The sequence below is a fragment of the Macaca mulatta genome, chromosome 20, assembly GCF_049350105.2.
Source record: "Macaca mulatta isolate MMU2019108-1 chromosome 20, T2T-MMU8v2.0, whole genome shotgun sequence".
NCBI classification, from domain to species: Eukaryota; Metazoa; Chordata; class Mammalia; order Primates; family Cercopithecidae; genus Macaca; species Macaca mulatta.
The window spans coordinates 85,019,089-85,047,078 of NC_133425.1; the positions used below are offsets into that span (position 1 = coordinate 85,019,089).

The 27,990-nt window shown below is 60.8% G+C and overlaps 1 protein-coding gene across 7 annotated transcripts; it reads left to right on the forward strand.

Annotated features, from left to right (window-relative positions):
• Window positions 1–85: 85 nt before the first annotated feature.
• CPNE7 (copine 7) lies at window positions 86–27,990 on the forward strand. Of its 7 annotated transcripts, none has more exons than XM_077986875.1 (15): window positions 86–688; window positions 7,213–7,395; window positions 14,277–14,351; window positions 14,605–14,679; window positions 15,252–15,335; window positions 15,879–15,968; window positions 16,105–16,203; window positions 16,949–17,035; window positions 17,331–17,390; window positions 19,163–19,296; window positions 20,511–20,565; window positions 22,445–22,496; window positions 22,564–22,697; window positions 25,870–26,106; window positions 27,273–27,990. In XM_077986875.1, exons 2-15 carry the CDS (start codon window positions 7,375–7,377, stop codon window positions 27,408–27,410), a joined length of 1,341 nt encoding a protein of 446 aa, XP_077843001.1. In that variant the 5' UTR covers window positions 86–688; window positions 7,213–7,374; the 3' UTR covers window positions 27,411–27,990. The 7 variants fall into 7 exon arrangements, with proteins under 7 accessions (XP_077843001.1, XP_077842997.1, XP_077842999.1 ...); XM_077986871.1 differs by lacking the exon at window positions 86–688 and adding an exon at window positions 5,487–5,744 and having other exon boundaries at window positions 14,277–14,395; window positions 14,562–14,679; XM_077986873.1 differs by lacking the exon at window positions 86–688 and adding an exon at window positions 5,487–5,744 and having other exon boundaries at window positions 16,105–16,230; window positions 16,955–17,035.

Here is a 27,990-nt window from a genome sequence, read left to right on the forward strand (position 1 = left end):
CAGCACATTCCAGGCCGGCTTTTTACCAAGAATAGCATCAAAAGCCTCCCATGACTCAAGCAAGACTAAAACCAGGACGTGCATCAGTTGGAATGGGGCTGAGGACACCAGCCCCGGGGACGCGGCTCTTGCCTGCCATCACCTCCCACAGGACCAGAGTCTCCTCCGGGCCTCTCTGCTCCTGCCCTGGCCCCGTGGTCAGCAGCCACCCCTCTGGTGCCCACCTTCTGACGCTTACCCTTGTGCGAGCCCCTCCCTCAAGCGTGGGCCGGACCCAACACTGTGCTCTCCCGGAAGCCTCCTTTAACCTTGGAGCACGCTGCCCGAGGGGACGGGCGGGCAACAGGAAGGCATGCGGCCACAGAGGCACCAGCGCTGTGAGAGGGGCTGCCCTGGGGTAGAGAGTGTTGGTCTCAGAAGAGCCTCAGAGCATGGCCACGGCCACACAGCTGCTGTCTGAGGGGCTGGCCCAGGCTGGGTACAGAGCCCCCAGCAGCAGTGGCACCACTGGCCGGGCCTTCTCCCAGGCCAGAGCCTGCTTGTCATGAGCAGCTGGCACTCACAGGCCTGGTGGTTTCCGAGGCCCTGCTCAACTCGGGCTTGAGCTGCTCATCTGAGTGCACAGACCTCGTGGACAGCAGCCGCCCAGTGTCAGAAGGCCTCCTGGCAGCACCTCGGGATTATAGGGGTTGGTTCTGGGGAGTCAACAGGACACTGGAAGGAAGTGAGGTCCAGAGGGTTAGCGTGGTGGGGAGGCCAGCCAAGTCTGCAAAAGGGCAGCATGGAGGAGGCAAGTGGGCACAGGTGGTCCACAGGCTGGAGAGGTGGTCCCTGGGGACAGGAGGAGGTAAGCGGGGATGGAAGGAGATGAGTAGGGCATGGGAGGTGAGTGGGGACGGGAGTAGGTAAACGGGAACGGAAGATGAGCGATAAATGGGCACGGGGGGAGGTGAGTGGGCACGGGGGGACGTGAGTGGGCACGGGGGGAGGTGAGTGGGCACGGGGGGAGGTGAACGGGCACAGGTGGTCAGGGGGCCGGGGAGGTGGTCGGGGGGCCCAGGGCCACTGCTGGTCAGCAGGCTTGGTAGTTGGGAAGAAGAGAAGACCCAGGAGTGGGGACAGTGGGACCAGGAGCCCGAGTCCTGGGGAACTCTGGGATGGCTGGTGCCTGGGTCTGAGCACAGAGGGGTCCTGGCTCAGGAGGGCCCACGTGGGTGAGGAAGAACCAGTCCCGGACGGTGTCCCCAGCGTGCAGTCCTGGGCAGGGGCCCTGACCCCTGGGTCTCACTGCACAGGAGCTGTGAGGACTGGGCCCCTCCATGGAAAGTTCTCCTCGGGGTCTCTGGAAACATTCTGGGCGGGGACAGCAAAGCCATCGAGGCACCCCGGGACCTGGACAGGCCGAGGAAGGTGTGAGCGCTGGGTTCTGAGCTGGGTTCTACGTTCCAGCTCCACCCCTGCTGTGTGGCCTCAGGCACCAGAATGCCCTCTCTGAGCCGTGTCTCCCACCAGCCGTGGTGTCTCCAGCTGGGCAGAGATGCTAGGGGCTGGGACGGTCCGCTCCTGGCTTCATGCAGACAAGGGGCAGGAGGGATGTCGGTCCGGGGCTGCACGTGAGAACGTGCATGGAGAAGAAGGGGGTCTTGTCCACACCCAGAAGACGGTGTTGGGAGAAGGAAGTGGAGGAAGGGGACGTGGCCTGTGCCTGCGCTTGTGTGTCTTGGGTGCCTGGCGTGTCTGCGTGTGGGCTGTCTCTCCATGAGTGCGTGCACATGTCTGCGGTATTTGGCACACATGTGTGTGGCGTGTACTCATGCCTGCCTGCATGTGCTGAGTGTGGTGGAGGAGGAAGGACCCCTCATCAGTCCCCAGGTCTCTGAGGCTGTAACAAGGTCACCAGGGATCTGAGACCAGCCAGGTGTGTTGTCTCAGCCAACAGCCGGCGTGGCCGCCTCTGGGCATAGTCGATTTCTCAAATAAGATCAACGTCAGATCCTGCAGGAAGACGGTCTGATCCAGACAGGTTGCAGATGTTCTAAGATAAAATAACCTTTCTTTAGGAGGAAAGAAAAGAAGAGGGTAGGTTTGCAACCAGGTTAAAAAAAGCAGCACCCATCCGGACATGTGGAGAGCTGTTTCCTGTTAAACAATCCTGTTAGTAACCCCCACCCTCTGCAATTTCTCGTTTTGAGGCAGTTTCCGGGACAATCTCTCCATATGAAGGGCAGGTTTGAGGACCCTGCATTCAAGGGTGGGGACCGAGCCCCCGGACCGAGCCTTGGCCATGGGCTGCACCAGCTGTGTGCTCAGGACGGCCAGGGAGGAGGCCATGGGCTCTGGACCTGGCTCAGGGACAAGGGGCTATCCAAGTGTGGAGGAGAGCACTGGCTCCAGGGGATGCCCCTCAAGGCAGTGGCCGTGGGGCTGGGGTCTGCCAGGAACCTCTGGAGGCCCTGGACAGGGTTCCCTGCTCCCAGTTGGCCTCGCGGTCAGTGTGACTGAAATGGGAGATGGGGACTCTGACCAGATGGAGATGACACCCTCGAGGCAGATCCAGGACCAGGGAGCAGCCGTCAGAGCTGCGTTTCATTCGCTGATCCACCTGGAGTTTGTTGTCTTAGACTCTGTGTTGAAACCTGTCCTGGTGTTAACTCAGGCCTCAGTGGATTCCTGGTCCAGGGTGGACAAGGTCATGGGCAGCACAGCCCTGGACAGTGGAACTGATGTTGTGGATGTGTGGGCCGGGAGCCCACGGAGGGATGTCGGGTGGTGGTTCAGACTGAGCCGGGCGTTGCAGGATAGGTAGGAGTTGGGTGGTGGTTCAGACTAAGCCGGGCGTTGCAGGATAGGTAGGAGTCCGGTGGTGGTTCAGACTGGGCCGGGCTTTGCAGGATAGGTAGGAGTCGGGTGGTGAGAGAGGCTGGAGGAGGCAGAGGCACTTGAGCCTGAAAAGCAAAGTATCTGAGTCCCGGATGCCAGGTGAGCCGGGCAGAGCACTTGGGCATGAATGTGTCATTGCTGCTTTGACCATGTGTAAGCCTCTGGATAGCCGTGGGGGTCGGCGCTAATCAGAGGGTTTCGTGGGTGACCCTGTGATGAGGGGATCCAGGCTACCCATTGAATGCAATATTGTCAATATGAAAGAAAAAATCAGGTTACAGAACACAAACCACCTGCTCCAACATCTACGGTGCCCCGACCGTGCCAGGCAGGGTCCCGGGTGTGGGGTCCCAGGTGTGGGGTCCCGGGTGTGGGGTCCTGGGTCTGGCCCGCGTGACGAGCCTGGCGTGGGGTCCTGAGACTGGCCCGCGTGACTAGCCTGGCGTGCAGACACTGAAGAGTCCTCTCAAGAGTGGGAAGGGCTCTGAGAGTTATGCACCTTTTTTTTTTGACAATAAAAAGAAATTTGCACATTAAAAAAGAAAAGCTGGAGGGATAGTTATGGGGAGGTGATGGTGCTGCATTGGGGTCTGGAAGCTTGTTTTTACTCCCTATCTGCATTGCCTAATATTTCAACAAGGAACACGGTGATTATTCCTGAATGTATATGGAGGGGATCTCATTTCCTGCATCTGGCCCTGCAGGAAAAGCTGGGAGGGGGAGCCTCAGAAAGACGGCTCCACACTGCAGGGGTGTGGGGGGGGCGGTGTCTTCCATTGTTCCCGGGGCTACTGCGGGCTGGTCCCTGAGCAGGGGCAGGCAGCGTGCAGACACCAGTGCTACAGGGAAATTGGCTTTTTCTTCTGGGGTTTCTCTCCATTAGAGCAGGCTGTGGTCAGCTGTCAGCCAGGAGACACCAAGCTGGCCCAGGGCTGTGGCTGGAGACCCCAGTGGGTCGATTAAAATCTCCCTGGGCTTCAGAGACTCAAATTCCCAAACTGTGATCTTTCTTGGCTCCCTGCATTCTTTGCTTGGAAGCCATCTGTTATTTTGCCAGGGTGCCGCTATGTGACGGCCAAGGGCTGAACTGGGGTGTTCCAGGTTTAAGCCCTGCACCCCCCCCCCAGAAAGCCTGGGTGACCTAGGCCTCACTCCACACTGCAGACAAGCAAACCTCACGGCGGTGGTGAGGAGCTTTCGGGTGAGGTCAGAGCAGGAAGCTGAGCTTGGTCTGGGGAAAGCTGTCCCAGGGCTGCTGGAACCCAGGGGGACGTGCCTGCGGGAGCTGCCTGGGCGCCTACACCCTTTGCCTGAATTTCTCCTTTTCCCATGGAAGTGGTTGGGGACTGAGGATGCGGCTTCGCGGCAGCCTGGGAGGCTGGGCTGAGGAGGACACAGGTCCGGGAAGGCCCAGGCTGGTCTCTAGAGAGCGGGACTGGCCTCCGCCCACTGCCCGGCTTTAGGGAGGAGGCCCAGAGGCCGGGGAGACAGAAGCAGGGGCCCTGCAAGCCTCGCCGCGCCCTGACCCGTTCCTCACCTCTTTAGCCGACCTCCCAGGAAGGCAGGAGCTGGGCTCCATGGCCTCTCCCGGCCCTGCCAGCCCCGTGCGGGCCTCCCTGCCTTGCAGCTGCGCCCGGTGCAATCCCGCCATCCGACCGCGTTCCTCCTCCCAGGCCCGGAGCCTCCTCGCCCTGTCGGCGGCGGCCCCCTCTGACCCCAGGGTCTCCTTCTAGAGTCCTGATTGCTGAGGCTGAGCCGGAGCGCCGGGTCTTCCCGCCCCTTCACTACCCTCGCCCCCCACCCCCGTGGCTTTTGGCGAGGTCTGTGCCCTATTTTTAAGCAGAAATTGGCAAAAAGAGTGGGCTGGGAGGTGGTTTCTGTCCCCGCCAACGCCTCTTCTTCTGCTGCTCCCTCCACCAGGACCGGTGATGGGGAAGGTGGGGTTGGAATGAAGTTCAGGGCGAAGCGGGCCCCCCCACGGAGCCCAGGCTGGCCCCGCCCCGGCCTCGGGGAACTGGTGTGGACCGTGCCCCGCGGACCCCTCCGAGTCAGACCCCGATTCAGCCCTCGGCCCCCCGGGACGGTCCTTCCAGCCCCAGACGAGCGCGGCGCCGGTACATAATAGGCGCCCACTAAATGCTTGTTGATGGAGGTGGCGAGTACCAGAAACCAACGGAACCTGGAGATGGGATCCGAGAGATCCGGGAAGGGTGTGGGGATCTGGTGCCAAGCTGGGGTCCCCCCCTCGCCTCCCAGGGTCTGCCTGGGTCCGAACCCGGGCTCAGGCCCCGCGCAGCTCGGAGCCTCCAGCCTGGAGCGGGTCCCTGGGCCGGGGATGCGCACAGCCGGGGAGGGCGCGCCCGACCTAACCCCAAAGCTATCAGTTGGTGGGGGGGTCCCCGGGGAATTAGAAGCTGTCTCCTCCCGGGGATCTCCAAGGGGCACCCCTGCCTCTGCCCCCTGCCCCGCTTTCCCGCCGCGCCCCTCCCCGGCCCCGCCCCCCGGCCGCGCCCCACCCCCTGCAGTCCCCGCGCGGCGGCCGCCCGAGCCACGTGCGCCCGCGCCCGGCAGGCGTTCAGGGAAGCGCGGCCACGCCTGGGCCGGCCACCATTTCCCGGGCGCCGCGGCGGCGCCGACTCGCGGGCAGCGGCCCCTCCGTGCGCCCAGCCTGGCCCCCGAACGCCGGGAGCATGAGCGCGGGCTCGGAGCGCGGGGCGGCGGCGGCCCCCGCGGGGTTGCCCGCGCCCTGCGCCTCGAAGGTGGAACTGCGGCTCAGCTGCCGGCACCTGCTGGACCGCGACCCGCTCACCAAGTCCGACCCCAGCGTGGCGTTGCTGCAGCAGGCGCAGGGCCAGTGGGTGCAGGTAGGGCCGGGGCGCGGGAGGCCGAGCTGGGGATGCGGAGACCCGAGCGGGCGCGCTGAGGCCAGTGGGGCGCAAGGCGGGGGCCCCCCGGAGCTGGGGCTCAGATCGGGGTCAGGGTTGGGGGTTGCTAGGTCTGGGGGGGTGTCCAGAGCGGAGGGGAGGGGTTGGGCTGGAGGAGGCGGCGGCGGGCGGGGTTCGGAGAGAGGGGGTGCCCCGCGGCGAGGGGTGCGGCCCAGGGTTTGGGGAGGGGGCCCTGGGCCAGAGTGAAGCGTCCAGGCGTGAGGCGCGGGCAGGGGGCTGGACCAAGAGGCGCAGAGGAGATTGAGGGGTGGGGGGCGCCGGCCGACGAGGCGGGGAGGCTGGGCTGGGGTCGGGTCCTCACCACGGGGCGGGAGCAGGCCCGAGGGGGCGCGCGCTGCGGGGCGGACCTTCAGGCCTCCGGGGCTCCCGCTCCAACGTGGGTCTCAGGCGACCCCGGTGTGTCCGCGGTTGGGGTCGGAAGGGGCACGGGACCGGCGCCAGATGGGCGCTTCCTCGGTCACCATCTCGCGTGAAACGTGTGGCTTCACCTCGAAAGGGTGAGAAACGCGGGGCGCGAAGCCGCGGCAGGTGGAGGAGCTGGAGCTCGAACCCCAGTCCACGCGGCGCGCCAGCGCTTTTCCCCGGCGCAGGGGTCTCCCCGGACTCCAGAGCGCGGGCCCGGGCGCGGTGGGCAGGGGGACCCCAGCGGCTGCTCGGGCGGTGGAGGGGACGCGTCGCGAGGTCCTGGGTCGCTGTCACCCGGTGGCGTCTCCGGTCATCGGCCTTGAGGGCGAAGGGCCTGCCCCGCCCCCACCGCCTGTCCCCGCGGCTCCGGCTCCCCCAGGAGGCCCCGTGCCCGCCCCTCAGAGCCTGAGCTGTACAGGTGGCCCATGCTTGCCCTTGGTTTGAGGTGCAGGATTTTTCGGGATTCTGAGATGAGTAGCCCACGGGCCTAGCTGGGTCTTGTCGTTAGGGAGCATTTTGACCAGGGAACTGCGCCGGATGGGAGAGGCTGGTGAGCCCATGGTACCCCAGCCAGGAGGGAGGGCTCCCCTGTACCCTACGCCCCCTCTCCACTCAGCTGGTGCTGGGCAGCGTCCTGCACTTCAGGGTTGCCCAGCCCAGGGTGTGAATCTGATCTCGCCCCAGAGTCAGCATGTCCTTCTCATCCTCTCTGAGCCTCAGTTTCCCCATCTGTGATCTGAGGGTGGAGCAGACAGTGGTGGGTGTGAGCTGAGAAGCTGCAGCCCACAGCTGGCCAGGGGTGACCCCCAGGGTGGCCCTCGGGAGTACAGTTCCATGGACAGAGAGCAGGCAGGAGGAGGTCTTCCCAGGGTGTGAGTCCTCCTGGGGTGTGTGGGTGTGGGTAAGCGGCAGAGGGGAGACAGGGCTGGAGCCTGGGGTGGAAGCCCCTCGAGTGGGGTCAGCTCACAGGGTGCACCTGCAGGTGGGCAGAACTGAGGTGGTCCGGAGCAGCCTGCATCCCGTGTTCTCCAAAGTCTTCACCGTGGACTACTATTTCGAGGAGGTGCAGAGGCTGCGCTTTGAGGTATATGACACGCATGGGCCCAGCGGCTTCAGCTGTCAGGAGGACGACTTCCTGGGGGGCATGGAATGCACCCTGGGGCAGGTGGGTACCCCGTCCCCTCGGAGGGAGGAGGGCGGTTGGTGTGGGGGCCACAGCCGATTCAAGGCTGATGTACCAGCACCGCAGAGACCCTGCTGGGGTGGCCAGCCTGGCTCTGCCCCTCCACAGCTTCTCCTGAACAGTCCTTATTAGATTAAAATATACATGTAATTTTGAACTGGGCAATGCATTCGTATGTTTCAAAGCCTGAAGGTATAAAAGGCTGTGGAGTGCCTGCCTCCTGCCCCGTCCAGCTGCTGTCAGGTCCCTGGACACTGTCCAGAGAGAGATTCTCACAGAAGCAAACAAGCCTATCACTTATCCTCTTTTTTCTTCCTTTTCTTTTTTTTTGTTTTGAGATAGTCTAGCTCTGTTGCCCAGGCTGGAGTGCAGTGGCACGATCTCGGCTCACTGCAAGCTCCACCTCCTGGGTTCATGCAATTCTCCTGCCTCAGCCTCCCGAGTAGCTGGAATTACAGGCGCCCGCCACCATGCCTGGCTAATTTCTGTATTTTTAGTAGAGATGGGGTTTCACCGTGTGGGTCAGGCTGGTCTTGAAATCCTGACCTCGTGATCCGCCCGCCTTGTCCTCCCAAAGTGCTGGGATTACAGGCGTGAGCCACGGCGCCCGGCCCACTTTTCCTCTTTTTTCAAAAAAACACAAATTATGTTCCCTGTTCTGCATCTTGTGTTTTCACTTCCATGACATGCAGCAGTCGCTCCATAGCAGCACCTCAAAGTCTCCTGGTGGCTGGCCGTGTGGTTCACACCTGTGATCCCAGCACCGTGGGAGACTGAGGCAGGCAGATCACCTGAGGTCAGGAGTTCGAGATCAGCCCGGCCAACATGCTGAAACCTCATCTCTACAAAAAGTACAATAATTAGCCGGGTGTGGTGGCGCACACCTGTAATCCCAGCTACTCTGGAGGCTGAGGCAGGAGAATCAGTTGAACCCGGGAGGCAGAGGTTGCAGTGAGTGGAGATCTCACCACTGCACTCCAGCCTGAATGACAGATTGAGCTCTGTCTCAAAAAAAAAAAAAAAAAGAAAAGAAAAGAAAAGCCTCCTTGTGAGCAGCAGGTCCTATGGTGGCCACTGCCCTTGGTGATGCCCTCTGGGTTACGGCCTCCACAGCCAGCCCAAAAGTGACTTCTGCAAGTCATGACCAGAGTATCTGCTGATGTGCAGGGCATTGCCGGATACTGCGCTAAACACGTCCTGTGCTGCACGTTGAATCCTCACACCTTGCCGAGACTGGTGTGGCTCACGCCTGTAATCCCAGCACTTTGGGAGTCCGAGGCGGGGGGATCACGAGGTCAGGAGTTCAAGACCAACCTGGCCGACATGGCGAAACCCCATCTTTACTAAAAACACAAAAGAAATTAGCCGGGTGTGGTGGTGTGTGCCTGTAGCCCCAGCTACTTGGGAGGTTGAGGCAGGAGAATTGCTTGAACCCGGGAGGCAGAGGTTGCAGGGAGCGAGATCGCACCACTGCACAACAGCCCAGGCAACAGTGTGAGACTTTGTCTCAAAAAAAAAAAAAATTTTTTTTACAACAAAATGCATAAATCTTAAGGGTTGAGACTGACAAGTTTAGGTGACTGTACACACCTGACCATCACTCGTTACACGGAATATCCTGTCACCTGCTCACACGGAACATCCTGTCACCCATCACACGGAACATCCCATCACACGGAACATCCCATCACACAGAACATCCTTATCACCTGCTCACACGGAACACCCCATCACCCATCACACGGAACACCCATCATACAGAACATCCCATCACCCATCACACAGAACGCCCATCACACGGAACATCCCATCACCCATCACACGGAATATCCCATCACACGGAACATCCCGTCACACAGAACATCCCATCACCCATCACACAGAACACCCATCACACGGAACACCCATCACACGGAACACCCATCACACGGAACATCCTGTCACACGGAACATCCCGTCACACGGAACACCCATCACACGGAACATCCCATCACCCATCACACAGAACACCCATCGCACGGAACACCCATCACACAGAACATCCATCACACGGAACATCCCATCACACGGAACATCCCGTCACCTGTCACATGGAATATCCTTATCACCTGCTCACACGGAACACCCACCCCATCACCTGTCACATGGAACATCCTTATCACCTGCTCACACGGAACACCCCATCACCCATCACACGGAACACCCATCATACAGAACATCCCATCACCCATCACACAGAACACCCATCACACGGAACATCCCATCACCCATCACACGGAATATCCCATCACACGGAACATCCCGTCACAACATCCCATCACCCATCACACGGAATATCCCATCACACGGAACATCCCGTCACACAGAACATCCCATCACCCATCACACGGAACACCCATCACACGGAACATCCCGTCACACAGAACATCCCATCACCCATCACACGGAACACCCGTCACACGGAACATCCCGTCACCCATCACACGGAACACCCATCACACGGAACACCCATCACACGGAACATCCCGTCACCCATCACACAGAACACCCATCACACAGAACATCCCATCACCCATCACACGGAACACCCATCACACGGAACACCCCATCACCCATCACACAGAACATCCCATCACCCATCACACGGAACACCCATCACACGGAACACCCCATCACCCATCACACAGAACACCCATCACACGGAACATCCCATCACACGGAACATCCCGTCACACGGAACACCCATCACACGGAACATCCCGTCACCCATCACACAGAACACCCATCACATGGAACACCCATCACACGGAACATCCCATCACACGGAACACCCATCACACGGAACATCCCGTCACACGGAACACCCATCACACGGAACATCCCGTCACCCATTACACAGAACACCCATCACACGGAACACCCATCACACGGAACATCCCATCACATGGAACACCCATCACACGGAACATCCCATCACACGGAACATCCCTTCACACGGAACATTCCGTCACACGGAACATCCCGTCACCCATCACACAGAACACCCATCACACGGAACACCCATCACACGGAACATCCCATCACACGGAACATCCCTTCACACGGAACATCCCGTCACACGGAACATCCCATCACCCATCACACAGAACACCCATCACACGGAACACCCATCACACGGAACTTCCCATCACACGGAACATCCCATCACACGGAACATCCCGTCACCTGTCACATGGAACATCCTTATCACCTGCTCACACGGAACATCCCATCACCTGTCACATGGAACACACGGAACATCCTTATCACCTGCTCACACGGAACACCCCATCACCCATCACACGGAACACCCATCATACAGAACATCCCATCACCCATCACACAGAACACCCATCACACGGAACATCCCATCACCCATCACACGGAACATCTCATCACCCATCACACGGAATATCCCATCACACGGAACATCCTGTCACACAGAACATCCCGTCACACGGAACATCCCATCACCCATCACATGGAACATCCATCACACAGAACATCCCGTTACACAGAACATCCCATCACCCATCACACGGAACATCCCGTCACACAGAACATCCCATCACCCATCACACGGAATATCCCATCACAGGGAACATCCCGTCACATGGAACATCCCATCACCCATCACACGGAACATCCATCACACAGAACATCCCGTCACACAGAACATCCCATCACCCATCACACGGAACACCCATCACACGGAACATCCCGTCACACAGCACATCCCATCACCCATCACACAGAACATCCCGTCACACAGAACATCCCATCACCCATCACACGGAACATCCCGTCACACAGAACATCCCATCACCCATCACACAGAACATCCCGTCACACGGAACATCCCGTCACACGGAACATCCCGTCACCCGTCACACAGAACATTTCACCCATCACACGGAACATTCCATCACCCCCAGCTCCCTCCGCCCCTTTGCCGCCAGCTCCCCACCTGGTTCGTCTGTTCTGGAATTCCACGTCCATGAATCACAGTGCGTGTTCTCCCTGCTGTGGGATTCTTTTACCCAACATAATGTCTGCGTGACTCATCCCACTGCAGCCTTGGTCGGAGCTGGCCTGCCATCGATCCTGTTGTCCTCCCCGTTTTTTAGATAAGGAAACCGGGAGTTAGGGAGGGCACAGACAGAAGAGGATGGCATGGACACAGAAATATGGACACGCTTTTTTTTGAGTCGGGGTCTCACTGTGTCGCCCAGGCTGGAGTGCAGTGGCACAATCACGGCTCACTGCAGCCTCAACATGCTGGGCTCAAGCAATCCTCTCACCTCAGCCTCCTGAGTAGCTAGGACTACAGGTGTACGCCGCCAGACCTGGCTAAGTTTTGCATTTTTTTTTTTTTTTTTTGAGACGGAGTCTCGCTCTGTCCCCCAGGCTGGAGTGCAGTGGCCTGATCTCAGCTCACTGCAAGCTCCGCCTCCCGGGTTTACGCCATTTTCCTGCCTCAGCCTCCCGAGTAGCTGGGACTACAGGCGCCCGCCACCTCGCCTGGCTAGTTTTTTGTAGTTTTAGTAGAGACGGGGTTTCACCGTGTTAGCCAGGATGGTCTCGATCTCCTGATTTCGTGATCCACCCGTCTCGGCCTCCCAAAGTGCTGGGATTACAGGCTTGAGCCACCGCGCCCGGCCAGTTTTGCATTTTTTTTTTTTTTTTTTTTTTTGAGACGGAGTCTCACTCTGTCCCCCTTGCTGGAGTGCAGTGGCCGGATCTCAGCTCACTGCAAGCTCCGCCTCCCGGGTTCAGGCCATTCTCCTGCCTCAGCCTCCGGAGTAGCTGGGACTACAGGCGCCCGCCACCTCGCCCGGCTAGTTTTTTTTTTTTTTTGTATTTTTTAGTAGAGACGGGGTTTCACTGTGTTAGCCAGGATGGTCTCGATCTCCTGACTTCATGATCCACCCGTCTCGGCCTCCCAAAGTGCTGGGATTACAGGCTTGAGCCACCGCGCCCGGCCAGTTTTGCATTTTTTAAAGAGACAGGGGTCTCACCATGTTGCCCCAGCTAGTCTTGAACTCTGGGGCTCACCGATCCACCCACCCTGGGCTCCCAAAATGTTGGGATTATAGGCATGAGCCACTGTGTCTGGCCTGGACACCTTTTTATGTACACACAGGTGCACTCGTATATCATAATCCATACAGGACATCCTACGCCTGTCCACATAAGCACACGCATGGGGCCCGTGTGGACACCTGTGTGCAGACATGAATGTGTGTATGAGCACGTGTGCTGTGTATCTGTGCAAACTTCAAGCAATGAGGAGGGCCCCTGGTGGGCTTCTGCTGCCCTGCAGGGCACCATGGTCAAGGGAGAAGCTCCTGGCACCCAGTCCTGTGCTGTGGCTTGAGCCTGACCCGACCTCTGATGCCTGACTTCTGCCTCAGCTGTTTCCTCATGTGATTGCAGTAAACAGTAACTCAGCCCAGAGCCAGGCGCACGGGAGGCGCTTATTAAACGCTGTTAGCACAAACCAGCGATCTCAGTCTTCCTGGCAGGGGAGTCTGTTATGTTAGCCTAAGCCCGTTTCTCTTCTGAGGACCGGCTCTGTCGGAAACGGGGCGGCCACTCCTTTTCTGAGCACTTCCTGGAAGCAAACCAGGCCGCAGACGAGTCCCAGGTGTGAGGCAGAGGCCCTGGCTCTGGAACCCCAGAAGGAAACCTTTGAATCGGGGAATCTTGGGGGGCCTGGCCCGAGGCTCCCCCTCCCAGCACCCAGGACCCCTTCTTTGCACCCCTAAGAGAGCCTTCCCACCCCTTAGCCTGATTTGACTTCCCCAGCCCTGACCTGGGATCTGTTTTCTCTTCTGTGTGGAAAGTGCCGCGTGCTCTGAAGCTGCTGGCCGGGCCGGCCCTGGTGGGGGTGGAGGGACTGCCCCCCTCTGCTTTGTATTCCACGCACCTCACTGGGACCCCCAGCATCCGCCAGGCAGTAGCAGGTGTGAGGGGCAGGTGGGAAGCGCACACCTGCTACCCAGTGGGTGACTTGGTGGTTGTGAGAACACTGCCGTGTGCCCGCTTGCCGGGGTCATCACCGCCTCCTTTAGGACACGGAGCCTGGGAGGGCCATGTGCCCCCCCCCGCCCTGCTCCCCACTGAGGAGGTGACGTGGCTGCAGGGGCCTGGGCCTGTCGTCCGCCACCCACCCCAGTTAGGGGCTCAGAGCCGATGGGGCGGACGGCCAGCAGGGCCTGGTGAGGAGGAGGAGGCCCCGGCTGCGTGAGGAGGCCCCAGGGTCTAAGCCCCAGTCCACCTCGGACAATCGACTCTGCTCCTCAGCACCTTCTCAGAGGAGTGGGCGGTGGGGCCCCGGGCAGGCACCTCACTCACACCCTTTCTGCCACCTGGGCCCACATGGCCATGCTGGGCTGAGGGTCCGGGGCCATTTGACCTGCCTTGCCTTTGCCTCTGCCTCTGCGGGTTCTCACCTGGGCCCGGAGAGGGTCAGGGCAGACGTGCTTACCTGTGGAGGGCTCCCACCACACCTGTGAGGTGCACGCCGACTGGCTGTGAGCTGCTACCTGGCTTCCACCTGGGCCTGTTTTCTCACCTGGTAAATAGGTGGGATGACCTCTGCCTCCCCCGGGCGACTGCTGGCCTCGTGAGGTGGTGGCCGCAGGGACGGCAGGTGCTTGAGAGCAGCAGCAAAGGGGGCGCCGGGCCCTGGGCAGGGAAGCCCATGGTGGGGGGCGGGGGGACAGGACAGGCCTGAGAGTCGGGGTGAGGGCGCGGTGGGGTCCCCAGGGTCAGGAGCCGTCCCTGCCTGCCCCTCCCTGCCTGATGCTTCTGACTTACAGATTGTGGCCCAGAAGAAAGTGACGCGCCCGCTGCTGCTCAAGTTTGGCAGGAACGCCGGCAAGTCCACCATCACGGTGAGGCCCGGGTGCACCCGCCGCAGCCTGCAGGCCCTGCTGCTGTGGCTCCCGGGGTGTTCCGAGTGGAAGATGGGCAGCGTGCGGTCCAGGGAGGGTCTGCAGGAGCCGGCAGCTGCACAGCCCTGGGGGCACCCAGACGCCTCCTCTCAGGCCCGGCTGGGTGGGGTCGGCTGGCCTGGGGCCTCGGGTCCCCCACGGTGGGGTCAGGCCCCGCCTGGCCAAGCCTGGAGCCCTGGCGTACCCCTGCCAGGTGATCGCTGAGGACATCTCGGGGAACAACGGCTACGTGGAGCTCTCCTTCCGGGCCAGGAAGCTGGATGACAAGGTGAGTGCGGGCGCCGGGCATGCCTGGCTCAGGCTGAGGTCTGGGAACCAGTTTGAAAACCCGGTCCCTACCCAGCGCTGACCTCGCGTGACCGTGCCCCGTATGAGATGTGTGTGCAGCGTGCGGAGTGTGCGTGGGGTGGGGCTGGGCATGTTGCCGTCACGGTCACCATCGTCACTGTCACCGCCATTAGCTCTCCCGCCCCTCCTGGCAGCTGGGCTGGGACCAGGGCAGCTCCCCACTGTGGCGACCACTCACGACCCTGCTCAGTGATGGGGAAAGAGGCCCAGCACCCCCAGGCCACCGTCCTGAAAGGGGAGGAGCTGGAGCAGCTCAGAACAGGGTCCCACCCTGCTGTGTAGGGTGTCTCCCTGGAGGGGAGGCTGTGGTCAGATCCCCGGGGGTGGGAGGGAGGGAGGAGATGCTGTCCGCGCAGACTTGCTGCCTCGTTTGGTGCCTGAGGAATTAGCAGCTGGTGGCGTGAAGTGAGCCCTGGGAAATGACAAAGCCAGCTCCCATCCAAAGCCCGAGCTCACAGTGCCTGGCCCAGCAGCCCCTGTGCCTCTCCCCAGGACCTCTTCAGCAAGTCCGACCCCTTCCTGGAGCTCTTCCGGGTCAACGACGACCAGGGCTTGCAGCTGGTGTACAGGACGGAGGTGAGCGGCCGGGGATGGCAACCAGGGAGGGGAAGGGGCTGTCCCCAGCCCTCCCGCATCTCTGGCCACACGGGAGGAGCTCCAGCCTCCAACAGGGAGCCGCCGGCGCAGGGCCCACGTGGCTGTAGCCAGAATCCAACAGGCTTGTGTAGTTGTGGCTGTGATTATTTTTAGGCCTCCCTTCCACTTCTGCAGGTGAAATGGGATTTCAGCGACTGCAGTGAGAGAGCGCTTTGTTTTGAGAGAAATTAACTTGAGTGGAAATGAATCTGTTTAAGGAGGAGAGCAGTGCAGGTGGCTCAGAGGTGGCAGAAGTTACGAAGGCGGAGGCACGGGGCTCGGAAATGCGGCTCCCGGGTCCCCACACGGCTTCGTGTGGGGAGGGGGTGCCAGCCCCAGCTCAGGGCCCCGGCGCTGTCTGGGGTGACGCAGGGGCAGGGCCAGCGGTGCCCGCCTCACACTGCTCTTCCACCCAGGTCTCTGTCCGCCCCAAGGATCCCAGGGCCCTGGGCCTCCCCTGAGCCAGCCCTTCCCGGCCCACAGGTGGTGAAGAACAACCTGAACCCCGTATGGGAGCCCTTCAAAGTCTCGCTGAGCTCCCTCTGCAGCTGCGAGGAGACAAGGCCTCTGAAGGTGGGGGACGGGACAGACCACGGGGGCAATGAGTGGGTGGCCTGGATGTGGGCCGGGGATGGAGACACCCGGGCTCAGGGGTGGGAGGGTCCTGGGGCCCCCAAGGGGCAGTGCTGAGGGGGACTGGGCTCCCCAGTGCCTGGTCTGGGATTACGACTCTCGAGGAAAACACGACTTCATCGGAGAATTTACTACCACCTTCGAGGAGATGCAGAAGGTCTTCAGGGAGGGGCAGGTGAGGGGGCCCTTCAGGGAGGGGCAGGTGGAGGGGAGGGGCCTCTGGGGAGGGGCAGGTGAGGGGGAGGTGGGGCAGGTGGGGTGGAGGGGAGGGGCCTCTGGGGAGGGGCAGGTGAGCGGGGGCACATCTGGGCTGCGCCTGTGTTGGCCCCACCACAGAGGCTGTGAAACCCTGTCCCACTGTCCTGATGGGGTTGTGGGGAGCGGCGACAATGACTTGTTATAACCAGAGAAGGCTGGGATGGTGGACTCTGGTGCTGGTTCCCGAGGGGTCATAGCAGGCGTGGCCCCCATCAGGTTCAGCTGGAAATTTTCAGGCACCATCCAGGGCCGGGCCGGCCCTCGTGGGGCTTGTGTCTGTGAAACCGTCTAGCGGCGGAGCTGGGCACGGGGGTGGTGGGAGGTGGGGTCAAGCGGTGCCCTCCCCTGTGTCTGCCTGCCCAGCCCTCAGCAGCCAGATGAGGGTGCAGTGGGGAGGCCACCCCGGGCCCTGCTTCCTGCCCCCCTCCCTGGGCCTCAGCGTCCTTGGGCTTAATGACGGGGCCATGCCGGGTGGGGGGTCCAACTCCGGTCCCTCTTCATTCGTGTCTGACCCACGCTGCCCCTTCCGGCTGCCCTGCAGCAGCCCTGCCCTTCCCCACACAGGGGTTCGCCATCGCTGCTGAGGACGGTCTTGGGTGGGGTCTCCCTGGTGGGTGTTCAGAGCTACCACTCTGGGGGGCCTCTGCTTGTTCCTGCGCCAGGCCCAGTGGGACTGTGTGAATCCCAAATACAAGCAGAAGAGACGCAGTTACAAGAACTCGGGGGCCGTCGTCCTGGCTGACCTGAAGGTGAGAGGCGGCCGTGCCCGAAGCCTCCCAACCCGCAGGAGGAGCTTCACTGCCCCCTCTGATTGTTGGATGGACCCTCAACCAGAGGCCTGGTGGGCCCCAGCACGTCTGGGGAGGGGCAGGTTGGGGAGAGAGGATGCGGGAGAGGAGAGGAGGGAGAGGGACTGGGCTGCCTGGGGGAGGGAGGCCTGGATCCCGGCTGGCACCGGCCTCGGCGTCTTTGGTGGGGGTGGTGCCAACACCGCTGGCCTCGGTGTCCCTGGCCGGGGTGGCCGCCGACACTGCTGGCCGGAAGTTCCACAGGGTGTACTCATTCCTGGACTACATCATGGGCGGCTGCCAGATCCACTTCACCGTGAGTCCACGGCCCCGCCTGTCCCCCGCCCGTCCCCGCCCCCGCCCTCCCCACCCCCACCCCCACCCCCACCCCCACCCCCGCCGACCACCCTGAGAAGGAACCAGGCCAGATACCTGGAGTCCCCAGCTCCTGAGGGTCCCCAGCCTGGGGGTGAAAGGGCACTGGCGGTTCTCGTGAGCCGGTGTCTCCATGTGCGGCTCCTGGGGGTCCCCCCTTTTGTACAGGCGAGGAAACAGGCTTGGGGTTCAGGAAGCAGCCCCAATCCCCCTTGGGAGGTGACATCACCAGGGTTTACCTTCCACAAACACATTTAACAACAGACAAAACGTGGAGGAGGAGAAGCTGGAGTGAGCGTTTGGGTGTGAACCAGCCACAGGCGCTACGTGTCATCCAAGGAGCCTGGCACGACCCCGTGTCACCCCCATGTCACCCCCGTGTCACCCTCGTGTCACCCCCATGTCACCCCCGTGTCACCCACAGATACACGGCCCCCCCGGGTCACCCCCGTGTCACCCACAGATACACAGCCCCCCGTGTCACCCCCATGTCACCCCCATGTCACCCACAGATACACGGCCTCCCCGGGTCACCCCCGTGTCACCCATAGATACACAGCCCCCCGTGTCACCCCCATGTCACCCCCATGTCACCCACAGATACACGGCCCCCCCGGGTCACCCCCGTGTCACCCACAGATACACAGCCCCCCGTGTCACCCCCATGTCACCCACAGATACACGGCCCCCCTGGATCACCCCCGTGTCACCCACAGATACACAGCCCCCCGGGTCACCCCCATGTCACCCACAGATACACAGCCCCCCGTGTCACCCCCATGTCACCCCCATGTCACCCACAGATACACGGCCACCGTGTCACCCCCATGTCACCCACACATACACGGCCACCATGTCACCCCCGTGTCACCCACATATACACGGCCCCCCCGGGTCACCCCCGTGTCACCCACAGATACATGGCCCCCGTGTCACCCCCGTGTCACCCACAGATACATGGCCCCCGTGTCACCCCTGTGTCACCCACAGATACACAGCCCCCCGGGTCACCCCCATGTCACCCACAGATACACAGCCCCCCGGGTCACCCCATGTCACCCACAGATACATGGCCCCTGTGTCACCCACAGATACACAGCCCCCCGGGTCACCCCCGTGTCACCCACAGATACACGGCCCCCCGTGTCACCTGTGTCACTTGTGTCATTTGCAGATGCGCTGGTTCATGTTTTTGTTGAATGAGCCCCAGAATGGCTTTGGGAGAAGCCAGCAAGTGGGAAACGTGGAGGAGACCCAACCCAGGCTTGGATCTCTCAGGCCCTGCCGGGGAGGGTGGTAGAGGGGTTGAGTGGTCACTAAGAAGGATGGGCGGGGACCCCACAAGGCCGGGGTGATCCCGGTGGCGCGTCCTCCCGGGGATCCAGGCAGCCTAGGGGACCCCCACAAGGCCAGGGTGGTCCCGGTGGCACGTCCTCCCGGGGATCCAGGCAGCCTAGGGGACCCCACAAGGCCGGGGTGGTCCCGGTGGCGCGTCCTCCCGGGGATCCAGGCAGCCTAGGGGTTGGCAGGTTTCGAGGAGACCCCTCCTGCCCTGTGTAGCAGGTGAGGTGGCCCCAGCAGCCCCCAGCCCCACCCACGCACGCGGCCCCTGACCCTGAGTCCCGGCCGCTCTGGGTGCGGTTTCTCTACCTGTCAGGAGCGGGTTCGGGGAGCCCCGGCCCAGCACAGTTCCTGGCTCCCGGCCCGCTGCAGGTGGCCATTGACTTCACCGCCTCCAACGGAGACCCGCGGAACAGCTGCTCCTTGCATTACATCAACCCTTACCAGCCCAATGAGTACCTGAAGGCGCTGGTGTCCGTGGGCGAGATCTGCCAGGACTATGACAGGTGCGTGCGGCCGGCTTCCCCTCACCCCCTGGGCTCCAGGTCAGCTATGGCAGGTGTGCCCCGCTGCCTTCCCCTCATCCCCCTGGGCTCCAGTTCAGGCCTGGGGGCCCCATGAGGTGGGCACTGTGACTTTGTCAGACTGCGAGGGGCCGGGCGCGGTGGCTCACGCCTGTAATCCCAGCACTTTGGGAGGCGGAGGCGGGTCGATCACCTGAGGCCAGGAGTTTGAGACCAGCCTGGCCAACATGGTGAAACCCCGTCTCTACTAAAAATACAAAAATTAGCTGGGCGTGGTGGCAGGCGCCTATAATCCCAGCTACTCAGGAGGCTGAGGCAGGAGAATCGCTGGAACCCGGGAGGCGGAGGTTGCAGTGAGCTGAGATCATGCCTTTGCACTCCAGCCCGGGTGACAGAGCGAGACTCCTTCTCAAAAAAAAAAAAAAAGAAAAAGAAAGAAAAGATTCTGTGAGGAAGGGCTGGGTAGCCCTACTGGAGGCTGCCGCACGGACTGCACGTGGTCCTGGGGGGACGTCTGTGTCCTGCTTTGCCAGAGGAGCAAACTGAGGTCACAGGGGCATGGGGCTCACTCGTGGATGCTCTACCAGGGAGGGCCTGGCACAAAACGCTGTGCTCTGAGCTTCTCACCACAACACAGACCCCTGGCCTGGGGCTTGAGAGGATGCCCTGAGCTCCCTGCCCCACAGACCCCTCTGTCTGGATTGATGAGGGCCATAGTGGGTGCCTTGGCCCCACAGGACCCCTCCCGGGGCCTGGGAGCCCCCTGAGGAGGCGTCTGCAGGGAGACGGCGTGTGCACAGGCATGGAGTTGGGAGGCAGCTTCACCGGCAGCAGGACCGTGCCCTGCACACTGGCCTGTGCCTCTGCCGCCCCGGGCCTCAGTTCCCCGCCTCTGGCAGGTGCTTGCTGCTGTGGTCGCAGGCCTGGGCCCGCGTGGCCCTGGTCTCCTCTGGCAGGTGCTTACTGCCACGGTCCCAGGCCTGGGCCCGCCCTAGTCTTTTGGGCACTAGTTGTGCTTCCTCAGAAGCGGCCCCTGCTGCAGCCAGGAGAGGTCGGGCCCGGTGACCGCCTGCCTCTCAGAAGCGGCCCCTGCTGCAGCCAGGAGAGGTCGGGCCCGGTGACCGCCTGCCTCTCAGAAGCGGCCCCTGCTGCAGCCAGGAGAGGTTGGCCCCGGTGACCGCCTGCCTCTCTTACAGCGACAAGAGATTTTCTGCTCTGGGGTTTGGAGCCCGGATCCCGCCCAAGTATGAGGTAGGAGAACCCAGAGCCCGGGACCTCCGAGCTGTGCCCTTCCCATGCCCTCCCAGGCAGAGGGCGGCCTGGCCCGGGGAGCCCTGGCTGCCTGCTGGGAACTGGCGACTGTAGGATGGGATTGGGGTGCGAAGTGGGAACTCCAGGCTTCCAGCCAGAGAGGCTGACCTTTAACCTCCTAGGACCTATTAGCTTGAGGGGTGTCTGGAGGCCAGCTCCGTGTTCTTTCAGGAGACGGGGAAGGACATTAGTCTGGAATCCTCTAATGCACATAACAATTCAACTGGCTTCGGCCAGGTGCGGTGGCTCACACCCGTAATATCAGCACTTTGGGAGGCTGAGGCGGGCAGATCACCTGAGGTCAGGAGTTCCAGACCAGCCTGGCCAACGTGGTGAAACCCCATCTCTATTAAAAATACAATAGCCGGGCGCGGTGGCTCAAGCCTGTAATCCCAGCACTTTGGGAGGCCGAGGCGGGCGGATCACGAGATCAGGAGATCGAGACCATCCTGGCTAACACAATGAAACCCCATCTCCACTAAAAATACAAAAAAATTAGCCGGGCGTGGTGGCGGCGCCTGTAGTCCCAGCTACTCGGGAGGCTGAGGCAGGAGAATGGCGGGAACCCGGGAGGCAGAGCTTGCAGTGAGCCAAGATCGCACCACTGCACTCCAGCCTGGGCGACAGAGCGAGACTCCGCCTCAAAAAAAAATAAAAATAAATAAAAATAAAAATAAAAATACAGGCCGGGCGCGGTGGCTCAAGCCTGTAATCCCAGCACTTTGGGAGGCCGAGACGAGCGGATCACGAGGTCAGGAGATCGAGACCATCCTGGGTAACACAATGAAACCCCGTCTCCACTAAAAATACAAAAAAATTAGCCGGGCGTGGTGGCGGCACCTGTAGTCCCAGCTACTCGGGAGGCTGAGGCAGGAGAATGGCGGGAACCCGGGAGGCGGAGCTTACAGTGAGCCGAGATCGCGCCACTGCACTCCACCCTGGGCGACAGAGCGAGACTCCGCCTCAAAAAAAAAAAATAAATAAATAAATAAAAAAATAAAAATACAAAAATGAGCTGGGTGTGGTGGCACACGCTTGTAATCCCAGCTACTTGGGAGGCTGAGGCAAGAGAACTGCTTGAGGCCAGGAGGCAGAGGTTGCGGTGAGCCGAGATTGCGCCACTGCACTCCAGCCTGGCCTATGGAGCGAGACTCTGCTCAAAAAAAAAAAAGAAGCCGGGCGCGGTGGCTCAAGCCTGTAATCTCAGCACTTTGGGAGGCTGAGACGGGCGGATCACAAGGTCAGGAGATCGAGACCATCCTGGCTAACACGGTGAAACCCCGTCTCTACTAAAAAATACAAAAAAAAAACTAGCCGGGCGTGGTGGCGGCGCCTGTGGTCCCAGCTACTCGGGAGGCTGAGGCAGGAGAATGGCGTGAACCCGGGAGGCGGAGCTTGCAGTGAGCTGAGATCCGGCCACTGCACTCCAGCCTGGGCGACAGAGCCAGACTCAGTCTCAAAAAAAAAAAAAAAAAAAAAAGAAAACAAAAAAATTCAACTGGCTTCAACAGAAAACATGGAGTGTGGGGATTTATTGGCTAATGTAAGCATCAGGCACTGCTGAAGCCAGGGGTTCTGCCTCCCCTCTGTCTCATGGCTCTGCAGAACATGTGGCCACCCACAGGTCCGGCTTCCCTAGAAAGTCGAAGCCTACCTCTCGACTTGGGGACATGGGGGCCGGGTGGGGGAGCAGCCGACGGAGCCCTCTTCAGTAGGTGGGGGACATGGGGGCCGGGGGGGAGCAGCTGACCGAGAGACGTGGGGCCAGTAGGGAGGGGTTGCAACGAGCAGATGACCGAGCCCTGTTGCTCCCACCCAGGTGTCCCATGACTTTGCCATCAATTTCAACCCTGAGGATGACGAGTGTGAAGGTAGGAGCTCGAGGCAGGCCTGGGGAGGGGGTGCAAGGGGGCCGGGCTCACCCCCTGCCCCCTACAGGCATCCAGGGCGTGGTGGAGGCCTACCAGAACTGTCTGCCCAGGGTCCAGCTCTACGGCCCCACCAACGTGGCGCCCATCATCTCCAAGGTGGCACGCGTGGCGGCGGCCGAGGAGCGCACTGGGGAAGCCTCTGTAGGTGCCCGGGGGGCGTGGTGCATGCGTGGTGCATGCGTGGTGCATGCGTGGTGTGGGGTCGGCTATGTGTGCACCAACGCCTGGACATTAGGGAGGCAGCCAGGCAGAGGGAACAGCCAGCACAGAGGCCCCGAGGCGAACAACTCAGGAGGGCGGGGGCCCAGCTGGTTGACTGCGTCGGCATCAAAGCTGCGGGTGTCTCGGGCACAGGGCTGTCCATCGCCTCACAGGGTCACAGCCACAGGTCCAGCGAGGCTGCCCCTCCTCTTCCTCTGGGCACCGCAGGGCCGCACACGTGTCTACTGTTTGGCTGTACGTGCGTTGTCATTTTGTTTGTGTGTCTTTACTTTGCGTGAATGATAGGGTGCCGAGGACCGTGCTGGGCTCTACTCTGCCACCGTTTCTGTGGCCCTGTATGTGTTGCTGGGGCCACAACCAGCCTGTTCCTTTTTTTTTTTTTCTTTTTTTTTTTTTCTTTTTTTTTATTTTTTGAGACGGAGTCTCGCTCTGTCGCCCAGGCTGGAGTGCAGTGGCCGGATCTCAGCTCACTGCAAGCTCCGCCTCCCGGGTTCACGCCATTCTCCTGCCTCAGCCTCCTGAGTAGCTGGGACTACAGGCGCCCGCCACCTCGCCCGGCTAGTTTTTTGTATTTTTTAGTAGAGACGGGGTTTCACCGTGTTAGCCAGGATGGTCTCGATCTCCTGACCTCGTGATCCGCCCGTCTCGACCTCCCAAAGTGCTGGGATTACAGGCTTGAGCCACCGCGCCCGGCCTCTTTTTTTCTTCTTTTTTTTTGAGACAGAGTCCCGCTCTGTCACCCAGGCTGGAGTGCAATGGTGCGATCTCCGTTTACTGCACCTCCGCCTCCCCGATTCTCCTGCCTCAGCCTCCCGAGTAGCTGGGATTACAGCTGCCCGCCATCTCGCCCAGCTAATTTTTGTATTTTTAGTAGAGACAGGGTTTCGCCTTGTTGCCCAGACTGGTCTCAAACCCCTGACCCCCGACTGATCCACCGGCCTCAGCCTCCCAAAGTGCTGGGATTACAGGTGGGAGCCACCACACCCGGCCTGAAATAATTTTAAACTCACCAAAAAGTTGCAAGAGCGCCGAGGTCCTGCAGCCCGTGAGGCCACCAGCTGCTCACATGTTGCACTTCTGCTCGTGTCTGTGTAGTTGTTGTATGTTTTCTTTTTCAATTTTTTTTATTTTTTTATTTTTGACGGAGTCTCGCTGTGTTGCCCAGGTGGAGTGCAGCTCACTGCACGCTCCGCCTCCCAGGTTCACACCATTCTCCTGCCTCGGCCTCCCGAGCCTGGCTAATTTTGTTTTTGTATTGTTAGTAGAGACGGGGTTTTACCATGTTAGCCAGGATGGTCTCCATCTCCTGAACTTGTGATCCGCCCGCCTCGGCCTCCCAAAGTGCTGGGATTACAGGCGTGAGCCACCGCGCCCGGCCTACCTCTTAATATTTCAATGTATATTTCCTAAGATCAAAGATACTCTTTTATATAACCATAGCACAAATACAGATTTCAGGAAATTGAATTTAGATAACAATACTTTTATCTAATACGTAGACTATATTCCAATTTCATTAATTGACACAATCGTAACTTTCAAAGCAGTATTATTCCTGGCACGGGATCCAGCCTGGAGTCAGGATTGTGTTCAGTCGTCATGTTCCTGTGTTGTCTGGAAGCGAGTCTCAGACGGTTTCATCTGTAAATATCACTGTCAGCCGCTAATAAAGATAAGGCCTCTTTTTAAGCTGCCACGACACCTGACCGCGCCTAAACCGCCACCCCTGGCGTTGCACGTCCCTCTGGTGTTTATGTTTCCGTGACATGGTTTTCTGTGGTTAGAACTGGGTTGAAACCAGGACTCAAACGTGATCGGCTGAGCCCTCGGTCCCTCTCCTGGACACGAAGCCCCGGGCCTCGCAGGGCCCCTCAGTGGGTTTTGGGGCCTGGTGCTCACACAGTTGGCAGTGGGGGTGGGGGCGTCATCTGGGGTTGGGAGGGGGTGGGGGGCTTTCTGAGGATGGGCTGTTTATCTGAAGGCTGAGAGCCAGGCTGGGCACAGCCATGGGTGCTTGTGGGCCTGGACTGGAGACCGCCTTGCAAACAGGTAATTCTTCCCACAGGTGTGGGGCTCAGAGGGGAGATGGGGAGGGCACAAAAGGAGAGCCTCTCGGAGAAAGTGACTCTGAGCAGGGTCCTGGGGCCCCTGTTCGTTTCCAGGACACATCTGCCCTCAGTGGGACGGGCTCAGTCAGGGCCAGCCCTGGGGAGGCTGCTGTGGGCTCCCACTCTCCTGGGGACAGGGCCGTTCCAGCCCCCCGAGGCAGCTGCTCAGGCCAGCCCTCCTTCTCTTTGTTTCCCACTGTCCACAGTTTGGGCAAGATTATTGAGTGGGTTTTTTTTTTAAACAATGGAAATGGATTTTATTTGAGTTTCATTCTTTTTTTTTTTTTTTTTGAGACAGTCTCACTCTGTCGCCAGGCTGGGGTACAGTGGTGCGATCTCGATTCACTGCAACCTCCGCCTCCCAGATTCGAGCAATTCTCCTGCCTCAGCCTCCCAAGTAGCTGGGACTACAGGCGCTCACTACCACGCCTGGTTAATTTTTGTAATTTTAGTAGAGATGGGGTTTTGCCATGTTGGCCAGGCTGGTCTCAAACTCCTGACCTCAGGTGATCCGCCCACCTCAGCCTCCCAAAGTGCTGGGATTACAGGCGTGAGCCCCGCGCCCGGCCTCTACTCTGTCTCGTGCGGCACAGTGGACACCCTGGAGAGACTGGAGCAGGGTGTACGGGCTCCAGGTCTGGCTCCTGGGATTGCAGTTTTCTCCTCTGGCCTCAGACCTCCAAGCCGGGCACTGTGACCTCATCAGTAAAATGTGGACTTCGTAGACCCGCTCCAGAGCCGTCCCTGAGACTCATGGAGATTTCCTGAGCTGGGGCACAGAAGGCCCAGAACAGAGTGCCCACCACGGAGGGGCTTCTGACCCACTGTTGTTCGTGATGTTTGTGACGCAGGCACCGCGCTCCGAAGGCGGTTCTAGGAAACGGACGCCTGGAGGCGCTCTGGGCTGTCTGGGGGCCCGTGGGCTGCGGGGCGCGTGGGTCACGGCAGGGGTGGTGCTGCTGACGCCTTCCCTGTGCCCCCAGCAATACTACATCCTGCTGATCCTGACGGACGGCGTGGTGACCGACATGGCCGACACGCGGGAGGCCATTGTGCGCGCCTCACGCCTGCCCATGTCCATCATCATCGTGGGCGTGGGCAACGCCGACTTCACCGACATGCAGGTCCTGGACGGCGATGACGGCGTCCTGCGCTCCCCGCGGGGTGAGCCCGCGCTCCGGGACATCGTCCAGTTTGTGCCCTTCCGGGAGCTGAAAAATGTGAGTGTCCTGGAGGGGCTCAGTCAAGGCCGACTTGGGGGTCCCTGTTCATGCCACTGCCCAAGACCCCCCCAGGCCGGGCTCATGCCAGAGGACGTGGCAGGTCCCGTCTTCGGTCTGGGGGGTCTGGGGCGTCCCGGGCTGTTTCCCCCGAAATCGACAGCCGTATCTGAAGCCGGGACTTTGAGCACCTGAACCACCCCCCGGCCCCCATTATGAAACGTCAGATCTACACACAAGCAGAGAACAGCACAAGGGGCTCCTGGGGTCCACCACGCAGTTTCCCCCATCGCTGCCAACCTCTGCGACCCAGTGAGACGCACACAGCACACGTGTGAGGTTCTGTCCAGTAAGACACGCACAGCACACACGTGAGGTTCTCCCCGGCGAGACACGCACAGCACACACGTGAGGTTCTCCCTGGCGAGACATGCACAGCACACACGCGAGGTTGTGCCTGGTGAGACATGCATGTCACACGAGGTTCTACCCGGCAAGACACACATAGCACACACGGGAGGTTCTCCCTGGTGAGACACGCACAGCACACACACGAGGTTCTGCCCAGTGAGACACACACAGCACACACGCGAGGTTCTACCTGGCAAGACACACACAGCACACACGCGAGGTTGTGCCCAGTGAGACACGCACAGCACACACGCGAGGTTGTGCCCGGTGAGACACACACAGCACACACGCGAGGTTCTGCCCGGTGAGACACGTATGTCACACACGTGGTGCCCTACAGCAAGACATGCACACAACACAGACGTGAAGTTCTACACAGCAAGACATCAGACTTGCGTGAAGACAGACACACGTGACATTCTATGCAGTGAAACATGCATGTTACAGACACGTGAAGCTCTGCGGTGAGTCACGTCGCACAGACACGCTTGGGCTTTGCTGGGGAAGTGTGGGTAGGGTCTGGGCCGGAGGTGGCCTCGCTTGCCACGTCAGCACTTTTTGTGTCCGTGCTTGGGGGGCTGGAATGACCTATGTGCAGCCTCGTGTGGCCAGCATCCTCAGCAAGGCTTGCCTGGCCCCAGGTGAGCCTCTGGTGGGGGTGTCACCACCTGGTTCTGGAGGATGTAACCCAGGTGCGGAGACGGATGATCTCCATCTCGAAGGTCCCAGATGTAACCGAGCTGTCCTGCCTCCAGGCATCCCCTGCAGCGCTGGCCAAGTGCGTGCTGGCCGAGGTCCCGAAGCAGGTGGTGGAGTACTACAGCCACAGAGGCCTGGCCCCGAGAGGCCTGGACGTCCCTGCCGGAGAGGTCAGCCCAGGCTGCACCCCATGAAGACGTGGAGGGTATGGGGAGGGACAGTGAGCAGTGGGTCCGTGGAGCCTCGGTCTCCAGCGCCTTTGGGGTCTCTTAAGCTCCCTCCGACCTCCCAGAAGCCTCCAGTCCCCGCCAGGCCCCACTCCCAGTCCTCCTGGGATCCTGCTGGCTTGGGCCCGGGTCTGGGGCCCCCGAGGCCGAAGGGTGATAAAATACAGGCCTCCATGCCTGGCCCTGCCTGAGCCAGGTGGCTGGAGGGAGATCGTGAAGGACTTGGAGGGGCCTGGGAGCTCATCCAGGGGAGACCCTGCCCCGACGAGAAGGGGCACGGACTGGGGGCTCTGCTTTGCATCTAATCTTTGTGGGGGAGGGCCAGCAAGGCAGCACCCCAGCCCCCGAGAAAGCCCAGGGTGCCCAGACACCCTGTCCCCACAGTTAGCCTCCTTCTGTCCCTGCTCGTGCCCCCACCCCCACCCACCTTGTGTTTTTTGCCGTCCAGCCTCTGCACCCAGGTCCGTGGGGTCTGCGGGGTCTGGCTGGCCTGTGGGTTCTGCCGGGGGGGCGTCAGGAGTAATAAAAGTGTCACCTTACCCTTGTA

Excerpts from the sequence above, each read along its gene's own strand:
- CPNE7 (XM_077986871.1), top strand. The coding sequence starts at position 5,571 with ATGAGCGCGGGCTCGGAGCGCGGGGCGGCGGCGGCCCCCGCGGGGTTG. Across the intron at positions 14,396-14,561 it reads AGCCTGCAGGCCCTGCTGCT|GCCCCGCCTGGCCAAGCCTG; the intron begins GTGGCTCCCGGG and ends CGGTGGGGTCAG. Across the intron at positions 16,204-16,948 it reads AGGTCTTCAGGGAGGGGCAG|GCCCAGTGGGACTGTGTGAA; the intron begins GTGAGGGGGCCC and ends TTCCTGCGCCAG.